Consider the following 21,853-nt stretch of genomic DNA (forward strand, 5'->3'; position numbering starts at 1 on the left):
GTAGATAATACTAAAATGGGCCATGATTTTATATACACATGTGAAAGTGTCATATAGATAATACTAAAATGGGCCATGATTTTAAATACACAAATGAAAGATTCATGTAGATAATACCAAAATCGGCCATGATTTTATATACACAAATGAAAGAGTCGTGCAGATAATACTAAAATGGGCCATGATTTTATATACACAAATGAAAGAGTTGTGTAGATAATACTAAAATGGGCCATGATTTTATATATACATGTGAAAGAGTCATATAGATAATCTTAAAATGGGCCATGATTTTAAATACACAGTTGAAAGATTCATTTAGATAATACCAAAATTGGCCATGATTTTATATATACAAATGAAAAGAGTCATGTAGATAATACCAAAGACATGGTTAAAAAAGAACCTTTAAATATTAGTGGAACTTGTCTGTTCATTCTGAGGACCTAGATCAAAGCATAATAACTCACCATGTTGCAGAAGGAGATTCAGATACCTGAGAGCACCCAGATCTGGACCAACTGAGGACTTGGATCTACAAATGTTCTGAGAACCCTAGCTCTATATTTGATGTGAAGAAAGATGACCCATTCTAAGGAAGCTAATGAACAAAGACCTTAGTAATGATAACTTTTTCTTATTGTGTGAATTGATTTGTATTTATTATTGCAGTTTTAATTTCTCCATGTTTCTTCTTTGTGCTAGACATGAAATCAAACCTGCTGTATTTCTAACCTCTGTTCAGTAATCATCTGTTTTAAACACCTGTCTTTTGAGGGTCCATTAACCAAATTTATTGTGGAAATAAACTTCCACTAAGCAACCACCTATCCTAGGAGTTCATTTATCTCACATCACAGAGGTACTGTAGCTGCTTAGAACAGGTTTGACTTTATATTGATGATAAAACTGAGGCCATTCTGATCACAATACAAAGACTTTCTCATTCACATCCTTTACCTCAAACAATAAATATCAGCAACATCAACATTAAATTCACACAATCAGTACGAAACCTAGGTGTTACTCTGGACAGTACTCTCACATTGCACCAACATGTCATGAACATGTGCAAGGCTGAGACGCATCAGCTCAGTTCGCAAATATCTTTCAGTTGATGCCACTAAAACACTTGTGTGTTCATTAGTACTTTCAAGACTGGACTATTGTAACTCAATTCTGTCTGGTTCATCTCAATATCTGCTCCAGAAACTTAAAAAAGTTCAAAACACAGCTGCTCAGATCATACCACAATCAGAGCACACCTCCCCGCTGCTCTGTACCCTACACTGGCTATCCATTCGATCCAGAATCAAACACAAAATTTGTTCTCTGTGCTACGTTTCACTGTCGGGCTCTAGTCCAACATACCTATCCGACCTCACCCATGTGTACACACCAGCATGATACTTACGCTCCTATTCTGACAATCGTATACTCATTATTCCCACTATGAAAACAAAGTCATATGGACAACGTTCTTTTGCATACCAGGGCCCAGCAATGTGGAATGAATTGCCCACTGAACTTTGACACAAAGACACAGTGGTCACATTCAAGAGTGCTTTCAAAACTCACTTATTTCGACTGCAAGAACAAACTTAAAGACCTAATAATGTTTCCTACCTTAAATATTCTCAGCATGTTTTTTAATGTTTTCTAATTTCATGGTGTTTGTTTTTCTAATCATATCATTATGTTTTTTATCTTATAGGTGTTTAATGTAAAGCGCTTAGAGCTTCTAAAGATTAGGCGCTATACAAAGTCCCCATTATCATTATTATTATTTTTATTATTATTATTATTATTATTATATTGATTTGGTTTTCTGACTTTTATTAGAGTTTATTTGAGGCTTCTCAGCTTATCACAAAGTGCCATCAACATACAGCTAATTTTTAACATTGAGATTTAATCCAGTTGAAAATTTTGTTCCGTAATTCCTACACAGGTATTCTCAGTAAAAATACAGACACATGTGAAAGCCATGGATAAAGTTGCATACTTTTTTCCTTAACACATTAACCCCTGGAGCTTTTTGTCTTTTTCGCCTGAAAATCGAGTAGTAAACACATTTTGAAAGCTTTTTCTGAATAGACTTGAAAACACCAAATCCCCATACTGCCTAGTTGTGTTAGAAACATCGTTTTTCATTTGCTATTTGACTCGTGCATGAGCAGAAGGGTAAAAGTTAGAGTTCTTTTTTCTTTTTGGGGGGCTAAACAGAGCCACTATTTTTTTATGGAGACCACTCTTTATTCCAAATGCCCATCTTATCCTACTTTTTGCAAAGGCTCATCTGTCTGTTTGCAGTTCATACCGATTTGCCTTAGATCTGAGACCAAAAAGTCTAAAATCTGGACATGAAATCAGATTCCGACCACGGGCAAATTTTGGGTAGAAAAAAGTCGGGTCCAAAAAATGAGTTTTTTTTTAATCTGTATTTTGTAGTGCAACTAGATATTCCAGACTATTTGGTATCATTGTAGAGCTACATCTGTCTACCTTTCTATAATACCACCAACTTTAGTGTATCATGCATGACCATGACACTACAGAGCTTGGCAGTAGGCTACTACCTCCTGCCCCGTTAAGTTGTCGCTAGGGGTTAATGTGTTAACACATAATTTTTAATATAAGAAACACCCCAAGTCATTATTTACACTCTGATTAGAACTGGCAGTATGGTATAGACATGTTTCTTTCCTGTAGATTTATAACACAAAAACTGTGGAAAAAAGTTTCTTTTTATTTTCCCAATATGTATCTAAATTTAATTTTTAAGATTTGACCATTTGTTTTATTATTTGGGATTTTAATATCAGAAATAGCCTACCTGTTATTACTGCAAAGATTCCACTCTTTTGGAGGTAAAATACCCTGACTGAGTAATGAAATTTGGTCCACACAGTAATGAGAACCAGAAAGTACCAGAACACTGGACGATAAGACACACACGCTCTGATTTTTGCCCCAATTTCATTCATCTTTTCTCAGGTGTGATGTGAGATAGTTTATGTCATTTCACATAATGAAGAGAGCCACTGCCTTAAAGTTCAGCAAGTGAATTACTAGATTAGTTCCTGTGCTATATTCTTCTGAGACATCGGATTATAACCTGATTGAGTTTTATCTTCTATGTAGAGGTTTTAGATCTTTGTTATATACATGTGATGCATGTTGTGACAATCTAATTTCTCCTTTTTTCCCACAAGTACCCCCACCCCCAGTTTACCATTCCATCCTATGGGGGATTAGGACTGGGTTTTCAAACACGTTGTTAAGGAATGGGATCAGATCAGCATCCCTCTCCTTTCCTTTCCTCCCTATTAATCCCAATGGGATGTAGGGTTTTCCACCGCAGGGGAGCATATGTCCTTTTCCTTACATGCACCCTTTTGCTTCCAAACGTTTGGCCACATGTTAGTGGTGTCAGGGCTGACAACAGTGGACCTTTGTCATCTCACAAGGTTGGGCATAGTACGGGGAAGGAAGATTTAGACATTCTTCACCAATGTGGTTGGAGAGTTGCCCTAAACCTCCTGCAGCGACCATTGTGATTACCAGTCCCTTAGCTACACAAGAGGAATTACCACTTCAGGTTTCTCCTCTACCACTGTCTTCCCTGAGATAGAGACATTGGGTCATATAATCCACCCTCTGAAGACAGAACAAGACAAGGATGTCCTTTCAGTCCTTATTGATGCAAACAAGTTTGACACAGAGCATGCCTGTAAGGGGGTTGTTTTCTCTGGTAGGTGTCCCACTTAATTTGGTTTTCGTTATCTAGGGGTTGACCACCCTCGATGTTATTGCCCGGTTCGAGTAAATATAAGTGGTGAAACTTATAGGTGAAGTAGATAGAGATCTGAGCAGATATATAGAACAAACCAACACAAGCCCCTGTACATGTAAACAAACAATTTAATCAATTACATAAAACAACTGTGAAAATTCATTACATCAGGAATATGCTCTGCTTTTAGAAATAAAACTTTCACCGAATTACAAAGAAACCGCAAATAGATTTAAATAAAATAGCCGATCTGTTTACTGATAGATTTAGTTCATCATAGGATCGAGTGAACAATTGAAGTCGATGTCTTGTACGATTTGTACAATTGCATAACCTGCTTGTCCCAGTTTGTTCTGCTTCCACTGTAGCTGTTCAGACCCTTGGATCTCAGGATGATACTTTCCACCATCCATCTCACAATACGTTTCAGAAATTAATACATCGCAGGATTATGTCACAGGATTGTACATCCCACTGCGCTTCTCTCTATACTTCTCAGTATACGTCTCAGAATAAAGTCACATCATACATCCCAGGTGCTATTTTCTCCCTTTTAAATAATATAAAAGAGACAACCTAAATTTCCTGTTATTTATGATACAGGGGATTTTGCATTATTCTCCCTCATTATCAGATTTTACTATCAGTGCTAGACAGATGCTAAGGCTATCAATCGACTCCACATGTCCTATAATGACCCTAGTTAGTCAAATGGCTAATTCATTAAGCCTTAACCTTACACATTAAAGCACCATACATGAGATCTGGGGTTCTGAGCCAGACTCAATTTACACAGCGAATAGATGGGATACATTACATCAATTACTATATCATTTCAGTCAATACACATTTACTTTTAATCATACGTGAAATCTTCTAAATTCGGTGAATTCACACGGATTCTCATAATCATATTAACTAATGTAATGCATTAAATTCTTAGAACCTAATTCTTATGCAAATTCAAACAATTCGTCAAACTTATCTAAAGAAGATTAATGTACGACTTCCTATGCATAAAGTAAGGTCCGTGATGAGTCGAGCGATATAAGAACCGGGGCAACGTGCCGAGTATACACGACAACTGCTCATTCTACAAAATTGTCCTATGCATAAATTCAACAGTTATACTTCATAAAGCAAATAATTATACGAATGTAGAAAAAAAATTCATGCAATTACAAGTAAATAAATTCAGCAAAGCATTATATATGGCATCGACAAATTACATGGAATTGTCACACTACCTTTGCTTTCAACATTCCTCCCTCTAATCGCCAAATTATTTCGTCAGTTTCTTTCGACAACAGTCCCCTTTGGACAACAGTTCTTTTACAAGGAATTTCTTGCAAATCCCCGGAGCCTACTCTGATTTCTCTTCCAGAAAAGCTTAGACTGATTACAATTTCTAATGTGGCAATTTTAAAACCTAGAAAATTTTATGTGGGAAACACGCCCCTTATTTAACGTAACCAATCAGAATCAAATATCTCTGCCACCTTTTTTTCAGAGGCGCCAAAGTCGGGGTCAGCTTGACCTGGTGGTTTGAGTAACAGAGTTTCTGCGATTTCTCAATTGTGACAACTTTACCATGAAAATGAAGTTTACCGTGTCCCTAATAGTCCGTCTGGCTGCAGTATAAACAAATGCTTAATTAGGAACAAAATTCTCCCTCTAAAGGACATTACTGAACACAGTAGTATGGCGATATGATACGCACTTGTCTCCATAAATCTAATTAATGGTTCTCTGGTCTCAACTAATGTATTCTTGTTAGATCGCCAGAAATTTGCCCCTTCACAATGCCGATGTGACTTCCCCTCCAGTTGAGTCCCCTGCCCCTTCTCAACCGCTGTTTAAGGAGGCTGAGGAGGAGACCTGGTCATTTGATAAAGCAGTTAATGAGGTTTACCACCTCCTATCCAGAGATCTATATGGAACGCCAGAGCTGTCTTAATATAATTTTTATCATATGATGTGCAAACCTCTTTATATAATATGCTTTTTGTCCTTATATGATGCTCAAACTTCTTTATATGGATTGCTTTAGTCCTTACATGATGTGCAAACTTCTTATATGCGTTGCTTACTTTCTTTTATGATGTGCAAACCTCTTTATATGATATGCTTTTGTCTTTATATGATCCGCAAATTTCTTTATACGCTGTGCTTTTGCCCTTGTATGATGTGCAAACTTCTTTATATAATGTACTTTTGTCCATATATGATATACAAACTTCTTTATATGTGGTGTTTTCATCCTTATGTGATGTGTAAACTTATTTCTTTGCAGTGCCATCTTCCTTATATGATGTGCAAACTTCTTTATATGCATTGCTTACTGGTCCTTATATCATGATGAGCAAAGACAGAACTATCACAGGCACGTGAAGGGGTCAAACAGTCCTTTGACAAAAGTAAACTGAGCAGTCTAATTCAGGTTCTGTTATAATCACCCTGTCAAACAGATTACATACTACTTCTAATTTAAACAGTGATCTCCACCAGTTTCTGTAACTAGATACCTACAGGACTTTGGGTACTAATTCAGTTCCCATAGTAAACATACATATGCAAACACCATAATATTAAAAATTCAATAACTTAAGATTTTTTAGTGCCAAGGATCAAACCTATATATCAGTATAGGTGAAACCTGGATGTCAGCTTCTGTGTTGAGGAAAGAATATGAGCCACGGCATTTTCTGGACCTGCATGTGTTTGAAACATGTGCTTTCAATTCTGCACCAAAGAGTCGGGTGCTAATTTTAGTAATGAGTGTTCCAAACTCAAGACTGTTAAAGGACTAGAATTCCATAAATAAAACATTGTGTCTATTTTTTTTTCACTTACAACTAGGATAAGCTCTCAAAAGATTATTTTGCTACAACATAACTTACATTATTAACCAATCCTGGTTAGCCAAACCCATATATACTCTGTTTTATGTTCACCCATTTCCATACTGGTTCCCATTTTTCCATATCATTAGTACCGTGTGTCCTACAAACATGATGAAAGAAAGTCTATGGGCAATCATTCTAGTATAAGAGAGAGAGAGTTTATAATGAAGATGGTATTGTGGTACTGATAATAATTATCACAAACTATATTCTCAATAAATAACAATTGCATAACAACCTTTGATTAAAAGAGAACCTTACTGACATTGTTATTTATTTAATTTGAGGCAGACGTGATTATATTTGAAGACCCTTTACATATGACTAAAATATTTCATTCAGAGTTCCATCTACTAGCCATAATATTGGTGAACATATAATTTCTGAGTAGGTGAAAATTTTATATCAAGTCTTCATCTGTGTATATTTTCTTCTGCTTGAATATACTTTGTTTTCTGTGGCACCCAAAACTCCCAAATGATGATATCTCTCATCCCCACTTCTTAGCATTTTTCTTCACTGGTAGTATAACCAGATTTCTCCCCACCAGGGTCACCCACAGAAATATTTTCAGAGTGGGTGGGGGCATTCATGTAGTAGTCAGCCATAATGTTTTACGGATGTAGACCAAAACATATTTAGAGGTTAAATCAGAGAGGAGGGGGGCAAGTGTACCCCCCCCCCCGCCCCTATGTGCAGACGCCCATGCTCCCCACATGAAGATGAAATGCCTGTGTTTATTAATAATTTTCCAATCATTCCAAGTACAGAGGGAGCTTACAGACATTGCTAATTAAATTAACTGTTGTTCATCGATGTATGGACAAAATGCAATCTATGTAATCAACGTAATAGATAACATTTGATTAATATCATTAATTTGCTGTTTAATTTTGATTTAACTTCAGCTCTCATATTACCTATTTGGTGTTAAAGGTCACTGGTCACATATATTGTACAAACATGTGATATTATTTTAGTCATAAAAAAATGCATTTGTTATTTATATACACCATAAAAATATTTAGACTTAAAAGTTCATTTTTTTAAATGGAAAAATTATTTGGCAATCTCCGTAAACAATCTGTAGATTCCGTGTGCCAAAAATGGATATGATGTACATTTATCCCTTCTATTCAACCTAGCCATTCAAGTGTTTGATTTCCCTGTGTAAAATATTAATGTTTAATAATCATAATACAGATTGTAGACTTTGATCAAACTCCTTATTTAGCAATATTTTAACCAATATGAACTCTAAAGGATTAACAAAAAGAAATATGAGGTATTACTCTAGGTTGTTTATCATTTATAGGTGCAGTAGTCTGTAGAATTTAGTCTTCTGTATATATATAAAACGATAAAATTATAAATTTTTTCCAGTCCTAGAATTTATGGTGAAACTTTTTTCATGAAGGTATGTCCCAAGATTTAAGAAATGAAATATTTGTGTTGAATTTGTGCCCCCTCCCCACTGTATGGTACAATAAAATAGATAAACAAAACACTTATTTGAAAATAAAATGAAAGAAACTAATCTTTATTCCTTCTTTTACATCATGTGAAATTTTTTAAAGAAAAATGTATGTCCACGAACTCTGTATATGTAGTGGATGCCAGCTGGCTTATGAATCCTTACTATAGTGTGTTTCACTTATGTCAGATAACAAAATCACAAAAGAGGCTGGAATATCACCCGATTGCTTGAAGTCACCTGACCAAGATTGTATCCATCGGGTTAACTATATGACGGTTTCTCACAAAGATAAATTATTATTTGAAAATACATTCACAGTGAGTGTAAATGATAATCTTTTCGTTACCTATAATATATACCCTGTAAACATCAATGCCTGTTTGTATCAATTATGATTACATATAGCAAACAAATCAAAGCCTGGGTGATAAATAAACACAACTTGCAGCAAGCAATAAACTCATTGCTTAAACTTACCGACAGGATATCAGATACAAAGGAAATTTTATTATAAAGCAAGCCAACCCTGGAAACTGACTGTAGAGTCTTTTAAGTGTGCCGATTTTTTGATTATAGTTGACTGACATAAAGAAGTCAAATTTGGCTCCATTGGATTCTTTAAAGTGTGCCGATTTCTTTCGTTTTTTTACAAAGTTGACCAATATAGAAAAGCCAGCATTGATTCCTTTTTACCTGTATTAACAGAAATTTCGAAAATAAATTGAAACAATGAAACAGTTTTGAAAGAGACACAATCTATTATGCATGCACATCAATATAAGGCTGAACAGTAAATTAGTTTTCAATAGTTTCATCTAAATGTTCCCTATCCACAGTTTATAGTGTTTAATTTTTGACAACAAGAAGCATGTACTTTGTCTTGTGGGGATAAATGTACATCATTTCTGGTTGGCATCATCTATAGGTGGAAAATTGTAGCTAAGGGGAAGTAACATCATTTTATACTTCTATTTCAAGTAATTAAATTATTATTTTGTCTTTACACTTGATAATTTTTTTAATTAATTTCGTATAGCTACTTTTAATCATGTAATGCAAATCAGATGTAAATAGAAAAATGTTGGAGTATGGCGGGTGATCTTTAAATGTTGATTCTTATAGTCTCACGGTTTTATTCATCCATTTGGTGTCAAATGTTTATTCTTGTAAGTGCAAACTAATCCCACATAATATTATCACCCATTTGGTATTATATGTTGATTCTTTTATGTGTAACTAGTCTCACAGCATTTTATTGCCTTTTAGAGAAAATTGTTGATTCTTGTATGTGCAACTGGTCCCACAGCATTTTATCACCTTTAGGTGCTAAATGTTGATTCTTGTATATGCAATTTGTCTCACTGCTTTTTATAACCCATTTGGTTCTAATTGTTGAATCTTGTGTGTACAACATGTCTCACAGTGTTTTATCACCCATTTGGTACTGAATCTTGATTCTTGTATGTGCAACTAGTCCCAGTCTTTTATCACCTACTGTTTTTTTATTTATTACAATTTTTTAGAAACTTCTTACTTAAATAATTCAAATGCTAGCATAGTTATATATATTTTGAAATTGTTATGTTTCCATGTAAACTCTTAATGGTTGTGCCAACTGCCATTTCATCTAATTGTATTGCATGGCCTAACTATTGATCAGAATATCTCTCTATCTTTCTTATGTCTATCTGCTATACCAACACCATTAATAATTTGTATTTTTACTTAATCTGTTACTTCTGTTGTTAGACCCGAGTTGGCAACAAAGTTCAGTTGTCCTCATTTTATTAAAAGTGCTCTACTGTTCCTTATTTTAACTGCATAACTGATTTAAGGCTTTGTAAAGGATGCTATATTGCCAAAAATCATTGTTTTACATGAGAGAGAGAGAGAGAGGGACACAAAAACTACTTGTATGCAAAAAGTTGTGTGTGTATTTTCACCCAATATATTTGTATATCACCAATGTATTTTAATATTGTCATTAATTAGACTTAATAGTAAAAGTGCTTGTATTTTCTCAATATGTATGAATTCTGTAAGACATAAATTGTTGAATTTTGCGCCCAAAATATTCTCTGAAAATTAGCAACTTGACTCACATTAAAACTACATGAAATGACCACTAATGTTTTCTGATTCAACATTTAAATTGTAGTGTCTCTACGTTTTCTTCTGAAACCAGAAAATGACTTGTCTTTCTCTTTTATGCCACCCCCATCTAACATTAACAATCAAATCAATTTAACATTAAAATAATTATTTTTGTAACAATTATTCTGAGGATGACAATTAGGTCATCTGTATAAATGCATTGTCTCTCTCCGCTCTGAATGCCTGAAAATTATTAAGAAATGCAGACGTTTTTTCCACATGTGGCTACAATGCTAATGAAGAAAAATGTTTAGATTTGCAGAACCGTGTAACCTATTTTCCAAGGGGATGAGAGTCATCATCACTTTATACTTTATTTGTGCCACAGAGATAAAAGTAGGATATATTCAAACGAAAGAAAATATATACAGATGGAAGACTTGGTATAAATCTTCACCAACTCAGAGTGTTATGTGTTCACCGCCATAGTGAGATTTTAATTTGCTATAAACAAACTTATCCATATGACTAATATGTGGAGCGAATCAAGAATCCTGAGATAGTCCCCATCTTTCTCTCTCTCTCATTTTTATGAGGTACTAATGAAATGAACTGAATTGATTAAAAATAGAAGACATTGCACAACCAGTTAAGCCCACCTAGAATGGAAACTCTTCGAAATAGCTGTTTGGTGATGTTGTCCTAGTTGATTCAAAGGAGATCTTGATACTGTCAATGGCACTGGGGTCATCGGAGTGGGCGGCAGTAGCAGTGACCTCAATTCACCTGTAATCGGCTACTTCATCTAAAAGCCTTACAGCATTAGTTATATCATTCTGATGCATTTATGTACATATATTTTGCACCCTTGGCTCAATACATGTAATCTCCCTTTACAATGCAGTGGTGCCCTCTGTTCTTTCCATAATGTTGATCATTTCATTATCGTGTTTCTTTCATTTGTTTTCTCATGGGTGTTGTACATGTGTGTTTACCTTTTTGTTGTTACTTTGTTTCATTTTTATGTTTGTTTAAACAGCTTAGTTTTGTTTGTTTGGTTTAAATAGTTTATTTCAGTGGCATTTGCTTGTTTCGTTTGTTTCTTGATTGTTTATTTTGACATTTGTCTGTTTCATTTGCACTTCATTTGTTTTATTTTATTATTATCCTATTTTTTATATACCATTACTTCATTTGGGATTTGCTTGTTTTACTCGTTTTCCTTGTTTCTTTTTATACTTATTTGTTTCTTTTGTGTCTCATTTGTTTTATTATTTTCTTATTATTTTAGATACTGTTATTTCTTTTGATGCTTGATTGTTTTATTTGTGTTTTGTTTGCTTCTTTTCACATTTGCCTGTTTCCTTTATGCTTTGTTTTATTTGAGTATTGTATGAGTTTTAAATATTTTTATTTTACAAGCATGCTTGTTTTATTTAAGTTTTCTTGGTTTATTTGAGAGTTACTATTTTTGTTTTAATTTCTTAGTTTTGATGACCATGGCCTTCTGTAGTGAAAGTCACTTATTTTGTTTTAATTTCATATTTTTAGCAGCCTTGACCTTCCATCTGCATCACAGAAAATGTGAATGACCAAAGCAGCCATGCTATCCAGCCCTAAGATTGGAGATATCTTGTTACAGGACTGGTGGAAGAAAACTTTTTAGATTAACAGTACTGTTTCATTTATTTGACAAGGTGTTGACAACAGAGCTTGAATGAATTCACTCAGTTTATGTCGACCAAACTATATTGTCTCACTATGCCAGTACACCATGCACTGAAGCCAGAACTAATGGCTGAAATTTTGAGACAAATTCTGGATGATCTTTAACTAAGTCCTTTGTTCCAAACTTTTGTGAATGAAAAACTCAATAGAATAGAATCTTGTAAGAATCTGACTGACATAGAGCTTAAAAGACTTGGAATCAGTACCAGTGGGGATAGAGTATGATTCAGAGAGAAGATAAAACATGCAGGTAAGTGCAAGTGAAATTAACTAAATAGTTAAAGTTTTTGCATACAATCCATTTTGTTTGTCCCTCCCACCCACCCACCCACCCACCAACTTTAAAAACAAAATGCATCAAGGATATAAGAAATGCACAAAACTTACTAATTTCTTTCATCACTTTAAAATTTCAAACCTGATTGTTGCAAAGAGTTCATTCACACTGTCAGCTTATTCGCGTTTCAAACTAATGTAAACAAGCGGACAAACTGCTCAATATTCTTGTGTGTCGTCCTTTACTAAATATATAGCAGCTGTTTCTGTACATTATGTATTTGGAATTTGCAGAATTAAAGTTTACATCTTGTATGCATAGATAGGATAATGACAGTTATTTAGCCTGCAAAGTTGAGGACCCACAAAAATGTAAACTTAAAAAGAAAAATGGTAAAAGATTATGTACTTTCAACAGTAAAGTGATACAATGTACACTGTATATTTCTCAGATGAGTGAGTTGAGCTCTTTCGAGCCTCTTGTTATAGTTTGTTTTTGTGGCTTAAGAGTATAAAATGACTATGTACATCCTTCTTTTTCCTGACATCAACAGATAGTTTATTGTTCTCGGAGCAAACAAATTTGTTCCGTCCTAGTAGAGCTAGACATATGACCTCACAGTCAAACCGACAAAAAAGCAAAGGACAAACATGGACAATGACATTTGTTTGTAAAGCAGACAGAAATGCTTGCAAGGTTCCATCAACCTCTAAAAAAAATGGTGCTCCAAAGGGCTGAGCTTGGCCAAAAGAAAATAAGCTTCCAAGGAATTGATTCAGAGATAGAGGTTCATTCCAAATTAATCAGTTCTGATGGATTTCAACAATTAACAACTGTTGGGGGATTTGAACTGTTACATTGCCAAAGTAACTGTAGGCATATGGATGTACTAAAGTGCAAATGGAATATGTGAAGCTTAAAAGCCAGGCCAAGACTTATGTATGAACCATACAGAAAAATCTTAGCACAAAACCAATTATTGTACCTGAAGAGACTGCAGTGAAAGGAAAGATGAGTTTCATGCAGCAAGGATTACTTGATTTCTGATCTTAGAGATCATGTATCCCTCTGCAGTTCTCATGTAGCAGATTCTACACATGAAGAACATCTGCAAGATGAACAACATTCAGACACACAGCGAAAGTTCCAGAGATTGAATTAGAACACCTTCAGTGAACTAAACATGCTGAAATTCAGCCAAATCATAACACAGAGCATAATGAACAGTTACAAGAAACAGTCATTAGTTTTGAAGGTTTGGAAGATAAGGTACCAGATTTTGAGGACATTGTAAAATGCTGTATTCAGTATTGCACTGATAATAACATGCATGATGCTATCCTCAATATTTGCAAAACAGGATTGTAACGGGCTGGAAATTGGAACTGGAAAATGAGGAGTCAGCAATTGAAGGTGATGAAGATTTCATCATCGTAGATAGGAACAATCTAATTGAAACAGCTTTGGATGAAATAAGAGGCATTATAAACCAGCAGTTGGCAATTGAGGTTCAGTTTTATGGAGAGATAATTTATTAATAATGTGACATTAAGTAATGGAAAGCCCTACACACTGTATATAGGGCCAGATTACAGCTAGGCCTAGTTTTAATTCCCTGCTAGTAAAATCTACCACCAAACCTGAGGGAACAGGATCAAACTCAGATTAGAACTGGATCAAAAAGTATATTACAATGGATATGGAAACGCATCACTTCAGTACTCAAAGAATTAACTGTATTAACTGTAGGTAATTCATTGAAACTCCCTAAAGTCGTAATAGGTTATATATATATATATATATATATATATATATATATATATATATATATATATATATATATATATATATATATATAACAATTTATTTCCCTTGAATACAAAGTGACAATTAAAAAGCCTCAGTATTGTTGTGAATTTAAATTTCAAATAATTCTAAATGTTCTATCACTGGTCCAATAGTATAGAAGGTTCTGAATGAATTTTAAAAATTTGGAAGGTCTTGATGTGCCACAATGATATAATCTGTAATCAATTTCTTTCAATGAGTCTTCAATAATTCCAAAGTAGTGTTTTAGTCCAAATGGTCATTGAACATTTTGTAATTGCAAAGGCTAATTTTAATTTTGTCAACTTATATCTGAATGCAAAAAAATATAATTCCACAGAATGATTTTAAGACAGGAATGACAACTTTGTTTACAAAACTTCTATTTACATACAAGCTGTCACCTGACCTTTGATGCTCTGGAAACTGACCATTATTAATGAACAAATTGATTACTTCAAAAACAAGGTCATATCATGTACTTAAATTCAAGTAAAAGTCTTGTTTACTCCTTAGCATCATGACTAAACTCTGAGGTACAACCCTCAGTCAGGGGCAGAAATTAAGCATGCACACTCACACATACAAATATATATATATATATATATATATATATATATATATATATATATATATATATATATATATATATATATATATATATATATGTATGTATGTATGATTCTGCTGGAGTGAATATTGATATTTAGTGAACACAGCACAACATTTAATAAGTAGTTATTAAAAATATGATTTGCAATTCACACAACCCAGTCTATTACAGCCACCTGTCACACATTTGCTATTGCGGCTGGGTGGGTGGGTGTGTACTTCTGAATGGGCCTAGTGGTGGCAGAAACTTATACTTGTTGCTGTATGTATATATTGGATGTGTGATTTGAGAAAGCTGAAAAGTGACTATTGCAATCTGAGAAAATACTACATGCAGTACTTGCAAATGACATGCTAGATTTCATTTAACTTGAATTGATGATTATATTTTTCAGACTGCAGTAGACTCTGGTGGACCCAGAAAAGAATTATTTTCCATGGTATTACAAGAAATACAAAAGGAATATTTTGACCCAATGAGGGAGTGGCCAAATGACTGAAGTTTTTGGAAAGATAATTGGTAAATCATTTGTTTACCTCAAAAGTGACATTATTTAAGTTACTGCATGATAAACAAGTATTGTGCACTTCTTAATGTTTGTTTAAAAGAATTTCTTTGGTGAAAACATCAACATTATTCCTTCCAAAGTCAGCAGGATTAGGATAAGAATCATATCTGCTAGTCTTGATCTGGTTCCATTAATCATTCTAAGGTGATTCCAATAGGCATTATCAAGGGATTCTTTTTGTTTGTGAATTAATACTCATTTACTTAAACTTCTTGTGCTAATAAATGTAATCTGCCATCACTAAAACACTTTTTTACAACTGACAGTCCTGCTAAACTAAATTGAAGATGATAGCCAACTTGCTTCAGCCCAGATAGCTCAGAATGAAGACAGATTGAATCCACTGTTTATGCAAAGCTTTTAAAAACTTGTATGCATGTATACACATGGGGAGATAAAATGTACACCTGAAGAATTAGTGAGAGTGCTGGGGTTTGTGGGTTGTGTTGCTGTTGTAGGCTTTAATGCCATTTTTCAGCACAAGATAGGCTATACATGGTAGCCTTTATAAATGGTGTAGGAAAACCCAGGAAAGAACCACCGACATATGAGAATTTACTGGCAAGATTTCTCACACTGGCCAAACCTGAGACTCGAACCCATGCAGACAGAGTTTAGATGGCAATGATCCATAATAGTAACCACTCAGCCACTCAGGGCCCCTTGTGGGTCTTGTGTGGTATTATGAATGCTTATTCTTTTGAGCAGCTACATGATACTGATTATAATTACCCTTTTTCTTCTAGGTGGCAGATGTGGAGATGTTACCCTGGCCAAAATTCTATGTGGAGATGTTACCCTGGCCAAAATTCTATGTGAAGATGTTACCCTGGCCCAGATTATATGTGGAGATGTTACCCTGGCCCAAATTCTACGTGGAGATGTTACCCTGGCCAAAATTATATGTGGAGATGTTACCCTGGCCAAAATTATATGTGGAGATGTTACCCTGGCCCAGATTATATGTGGAGATGTTACCCTGGCCATTATTATAAACTTTGCTACTAGTGCAGAAGAAGAACCAGTTTTAGGATTTCAGATAACTCCATCAATGAGCCTTTCAGAGTAGTTTGTCACTTCTGTCAACATCAAACACATGCATCTACAGGCTGAACTTGACAATACCGGACAACTGCCAAAATATGATATACTGTATAACCTGTTTGATTATGTCTTTTCTAATTCCTTTTTTGGTTGGGTTCAGTTCAATTTTGCATAAACAATACAGTTATGATTTCAGTCAGGGTGTTAGTCGACTTGGGTATAGGTCAGACTGGACTTGGATTTTTATAAATATGTTTTGTTTGTTTCTTTTATTTTGAAAAAAGAAAACCCTCCTCTGAATGATTCCAACTTGATGGGAAGGTAACATTTAATGTACCGTGGTATGCGGTGTCAGACATTTATATCAGGGATTCTAGTAATTTCCTGAATCAAGCAGGCCAGCACTTCAAGGTTTATCACAATTTGTCAGCACTCAATAGACCATACATGGTGGCCAGTATGACTGGTGGATGAAGAACCTGGAAAAAGCCAGGTAAGAACCACTGACCCATGGGACTACTGGCAAGCTAACTCGCATACCCACATTATTCAAGCTCAAAGACTCGATTCCACATGGGCAGAGGTGAATGGTAAAGGTGATCTCATTAGACAACTAGGTTGTTTTGGAAGTCCGAGCCCTAACTATTGGAAATTCCAAAATGTTTCATCGTATAATCATTTAACTTTGCTTTAGTTTTAACATACAAGAACAATGTCTCTTTTATTTGTAATATCCAGGGAGTGATGCATAGAGGAAACAATTTTAGAGTTTAGAAGATAATTGTTTTGCTGTTTTGATTGTTGAGTGAAAAGAGAGATGGGCTAATATTTAGGCAAGTCTACAAATGTAATCGGTATAATCATAAATGGGGTAAGAGAGAGAGGGAATTCTATCAGACCGAAGAAACTACTAATGGAACAGTGTGATGTGCAGTACATTTATTTTTATTTGCATTGCAGAAATTAATCAACTTTACTTTAACAACATACTTTTTTACTTGGCTTGTATATATGTGCACAAATCATTGTATATGACCACTATATATAAAAACTACAATACAAAAGCACAGATAATGATTATGCACCCATGTACATTGCAGTAGAACAAAATATAATATGCTATACGTTACATTTCAACCTGTCCTCATTTCTTAGGTATTCCTGAGAACTTGCCTGGTATTACTACAGAGCTCTAAATCATATATATTTGTATACTGTTTCAATATATTTGTATATTGTTTCAATATATTTGTATATTGTTTCAATATATTTGTATATTGTTTCAATGCAATTAAAATTACCATTTAATGTTTCATTGTTCTTCTTGTCATTTAACATCTATTTACCACAAATGAAACTGGTCGAGGATCTTAATTTTTGTTCAATTCACAGAAGACTTAGTGGTGTCATTGGTGTATAATCCTAATAGCTTCTCTGTTAATATCAATTCCATAATTGGACAAGGTCCCACTGTTGGAGCATATTAAATTCAGTTCTTGTTGACATTGTTCCTCAGTTGTGATTGATTGTCGTACAAATATTGGTCTCAGATTGTCTTCCACAGCATCTAAGTCTATAGTGCCTTCAACACCATAATTTTCAGCATCTGCCATTGGACTGTTAATTGGATTATTCATGAGCCTTGCTATATCCAGCATGATAGGAGATGATCTGACTGTATACTCGATGCCAAACCCATGCATTTCGCCAAATGTTTACCTTCTCAATAATTTTGTAAAGGAACACATGATCCAGAGCAAATATTATGTATGCTACAATAATTTTGTCCATGGGCTCTAATCATGCAGTCAACTATTTTAGTGTTTTCCATGCCTTTGTCAGACATGACCCGTAACAGTAGTCCAAACTCCTGCACACCTCTTAAAAAACAGTTTCAGCTTTGTTATTATCTGTGCATTCAAGGATAAGCAATGAAGTGACTGAACCATCAATGCCTCCAACAATGACAAAATGCCATCTAAGCAACTTGTGATTAGTGTTCACATGATTAGGTCCAGCTACATTATACACTCTGTGATGCAGTCATCTTCTACTTCTGTTTTGGATGCCAGTTTAATCCAAACGATGTAAACTATCTCTAAGTTGAGATCTTGCTACCTGTTTGAAATAGATATTTACAGTTTACGCGTTGGGTATATCAACACTATTTACAAATATAGAAGGACAAGCACAAGAAATAACAGGGATATTTCTTTAAATATTTCACATGTCAGAGCAATTTGTTGTGAGACAAAAATTACCATTAACTAATCATTTGTGTATTCTCGAAAGAATTTTAATTTTAATCAACACTAAGTACTCGACCCACAAGTACTTTTTATATATTTACTTTCTGATTTAGCAATGCTTTTGAGAACAATAATTAAAGCAATATAATGCATGTCTTGTGACAAGTACTGTTTTAACCACTTAAATTGCCTTTAGAGTATTTTCTTACATTTTCATCAATGCATGCAGAATGGATGATAGAAAATGGTCTATTAGTTTGTAAATCCGTGTATCACTGTCAGGTGGGCAAAGATCAAAGAATCATTGTTTATTGGTTAGGCAAACATATATTCAGACCTAAAATATCTGATTACTGAAAAGTATCAACCATTTGTACAAGAAGATATCATCCATGATGCAATGCAAAAGTTTCACTTTAAAACTTATAGGATAGATTTTCTTATGTTATTCTTTGATTTTCATGAATACGAGTAATTGATATTCAAATTATTCTTCATCCCACACCGGTTGCCCAGTTCGGCTGTTTACTGTAAATCACATGGTTGCTCTACTTTCCTACGATCTGAGTAATGCAACCTGTCATCTAAAGATTATTTTTATGATCATCCATTATACTCCATTACTATTCAACAGAGTTGTGGCCCCTGATGATTTAAAGCTTTTTATACCAACCTTGTACATTGTGTAAGATAACTCTTGAGATTATTCTAGTCTTATAGTTTAAAATTGTTTTGATATTTTGTAAATGTTATGGTCATTGTCTCAAGAATTTTGTTGGACTGTACTACAATGATTTTCACAAGAGCACCAGACATTTTTTTACTTAGTTATGGAGAAAAAAGTACCAGTGATCTTGAAATCAAAGCAGACTTCATCAAAGAATAAATAGAATGAATAAAACAAATAATGAACATTATAAGACTGGTAAATTGTCAAAGAATACATTTTTAAAAGTAAGATTGTAAGTGGTCCTTTTCAACAAATTATTTCAGTTAAATGTGCAATGGGTCCCTAGGTCTTAAATGGCTACATAAAGTCATTATCTATTAAAGGTGTTGTCTGAAACTGTCAGGCTAATCCAAAATAGTTCATTATACTCTCAGATTTTCCTGGTCTGAATAAAGGGGGCAAGTTTCATCTAACAATTTACCTTTCTGCCCTAAACAGAATTCTGTAGAATGAACCTTCAAGATGGAGATCACATCCTCAGTCAGGAATGCAATAAGACCTGGCGATTAGGCAATCTTCATCGTTCTTCAGGATGTATACCTTCACATCATGCTTTTCCTCCACGCAGGAAGTACAGCAAGTTTTGACTGGATGGGGAGGTCTTCCAATTTCGTGCTGTGCCATTTGGCCTAGCCTGCACTCTCCGAGTTTTTTGCCAGGGTCATGGGAGTAGTTTCAGTCACATGAGATCATTAGCTATCCCAGACCTTCAATATTTTGATGAATGGTTGATCCACAATGGCGTTCAAGTGTCCCTCAAACTAGAGCTTGCTTGATTTTTTTGTTGTTGTTGTAGGGTTTAACGCCATTTTTCAGCACACGATAGGCTATACATGGCGGCCAGTATTAATGGTGGAGGAAGAACCTGAGAAAACCCCGGAAAGAACCACTGACCCTCGAGAAGCTACTGGCAAGCTTTCTCACATACCCATATTGGCCGAATCCAATACTCGAACCTACGCAAACAGAGGTGAGATGGCAGTGATCTGTAATGGAGAGCGCTTTAGACCACTCGGCCACTCAGGGCCCCGAGCTTGCTTGATGTTGGTCCATAGTGACCAAGATGGTTTTTCTACCAAACTTAAAGAAATCAGAACTCACTCCTTCTCAAGGTTTTTGTGGGTATGAATTTCCTCACAAACAGTGGGTTAGTTTGTATCCATCAAGAACGAGTAGACATGATCGGGTCTTGTCCTTGTTGGAGATGCCAAATGGAGACTTTTTTATGATTGGTGTTGTAGAATATGTCAGTCCTAGCTGCCCCACCTGAGTGCTGTAGGTCATTTTCTTCTCTTTCTCTTTGAAATGAAACAGTGCTCAGTCTTGACTACTAAGGGCTATCAAGAAGTCATTTTCAACACTCTTAAATTCTCAGAGGATATTGGTTGATATCCGCAATGCAAATTCAGTATGCATTACAATTGCTTTGCAGTTTACTATTTTGTTATGTTGTAATTAATGATTAGATCTAGACATATAGACATCAGGCACATCAAGGGAAAAGATAATTTAATAGCAGATGCACTTTCCTGTGTATAGAAATGTATTATTTCATGATAACTGTGTATGATTCATAAAAGTTCTTATGTTTTTTTAACCTCATGTATAATTAATCTATGGTAAAAAGAAAGCTTTATTATATAAATCCTTTTTTTCTTTATGGGGGAAGTGTTATATATATTTAATTTATATTTGATTTAATTTAATTGTCTGTAAGTTTTAATTTTTTTAATTACATGTTAAAGTAATGTAATGTTGTTTACTGGAACTTGATATTTTCCAGAAATTAGTTTGACCTGACTGTTCTATCAAAAACACCTAAAAATAAAATTTTGTATCTTTATGCTGACCTAGTTCTTGACCTTGATTGAGAATCAAGTAAACAACTTTTTTTATTTTTTTAATTATTCATTTGTAATGTGGGATTGATAATAGTGAAATTGAGGTTGACTGGAACTACGTGACTTTGGACGTAAATAGCTTCTACAGTGTTCTAGAAATTCTGGTTTTACCTTATGGTTGACCCTCATCTGGGCATCTGTTTTGTGCAGTATTCAGGTTTTATACCAATGTCTATAGAGGATTTGGTCAGTTGGATGTTTAAACACTTGATGTCAAGGTGTTTGTTTTGTTGTGACCAGTTTGGAGTTACATTTTAATTTTTAATTCAAATTATTTGGATTCTAAAAGATTAATTTGTTTTCCTGGAAATATTTTAGTGCTCATGCAGAATTCTTGGACAAAGACATTTCTTTAAATTTTATTCGGAATTCAAACACCATAATATTATTGTCTGTGGAGCAACAAAGAACTGTAGAAACAACAGCACTATACTAGCTATAGCATACGTCATCGCCTTCCATTTGGATTTTTGTTGGGACTCGAACTCAGATTTTATTAGAACATTTTATTGTTAGGACTAATTTAATAACTCTTAGATTATTCTTGGATTATTTTTAGATTTCATTCTTAAAACCATAAGTTCTTTTCCTCACTTTTACATTGTTTTTCCAGGGAAATAAATTATTTATTAAATTTTACAAAGCT

General features: G+C 34.4%; 1 protein-coding gene and 1 pseudogene across 1 annotated transcript; both read left to right on the forward strand.

Moving 5' to 3' along the window:
- The first annotated feature begins 3,338 nt into the window (after positions 1-3,338).
- Positions 3,339-13,813, forward strand: LOC149774346 (uncharacterized; annotated as a pseudogene).
- Positions 13,814-15,112: 1,299 nt separating this feature from the next.
- LOC149774347 (uncharacterized) lies at positions 15,113-21,853 on the forward strand. Its single transcript, XM_089945439.1, has 2 exons — positions 15,113-15,234; positions 16,030-21,853. The coding sequence occupies exons 1-2, from the start codon at positions 15,207-15,209 to the stop codon at positions 16,350-16,352; spliced, it is 351 nt and encodes a 116-aa protein (XP_089801565.1). The 5' UTR covers positions 15,113-15,206; the 3' UTR covers positions 16,353-21,853.

This window comes from Sinohyriopsis cumingii, unplaced genomic scaffold (assembly GCF_028554795.1).
Source record: "Sinohyriopsis cumingii isolate HCF-2022 unplaced genomic scaffold, ASM2855479v2 utg000349l, whole genome shotgun sequence".
NCBI lineage: Eukaryota > Metazoa > Mollusca > Bivalvia > Unionida > Unionidae > Sinohyriopsis > Sinohyriopsis cumingii.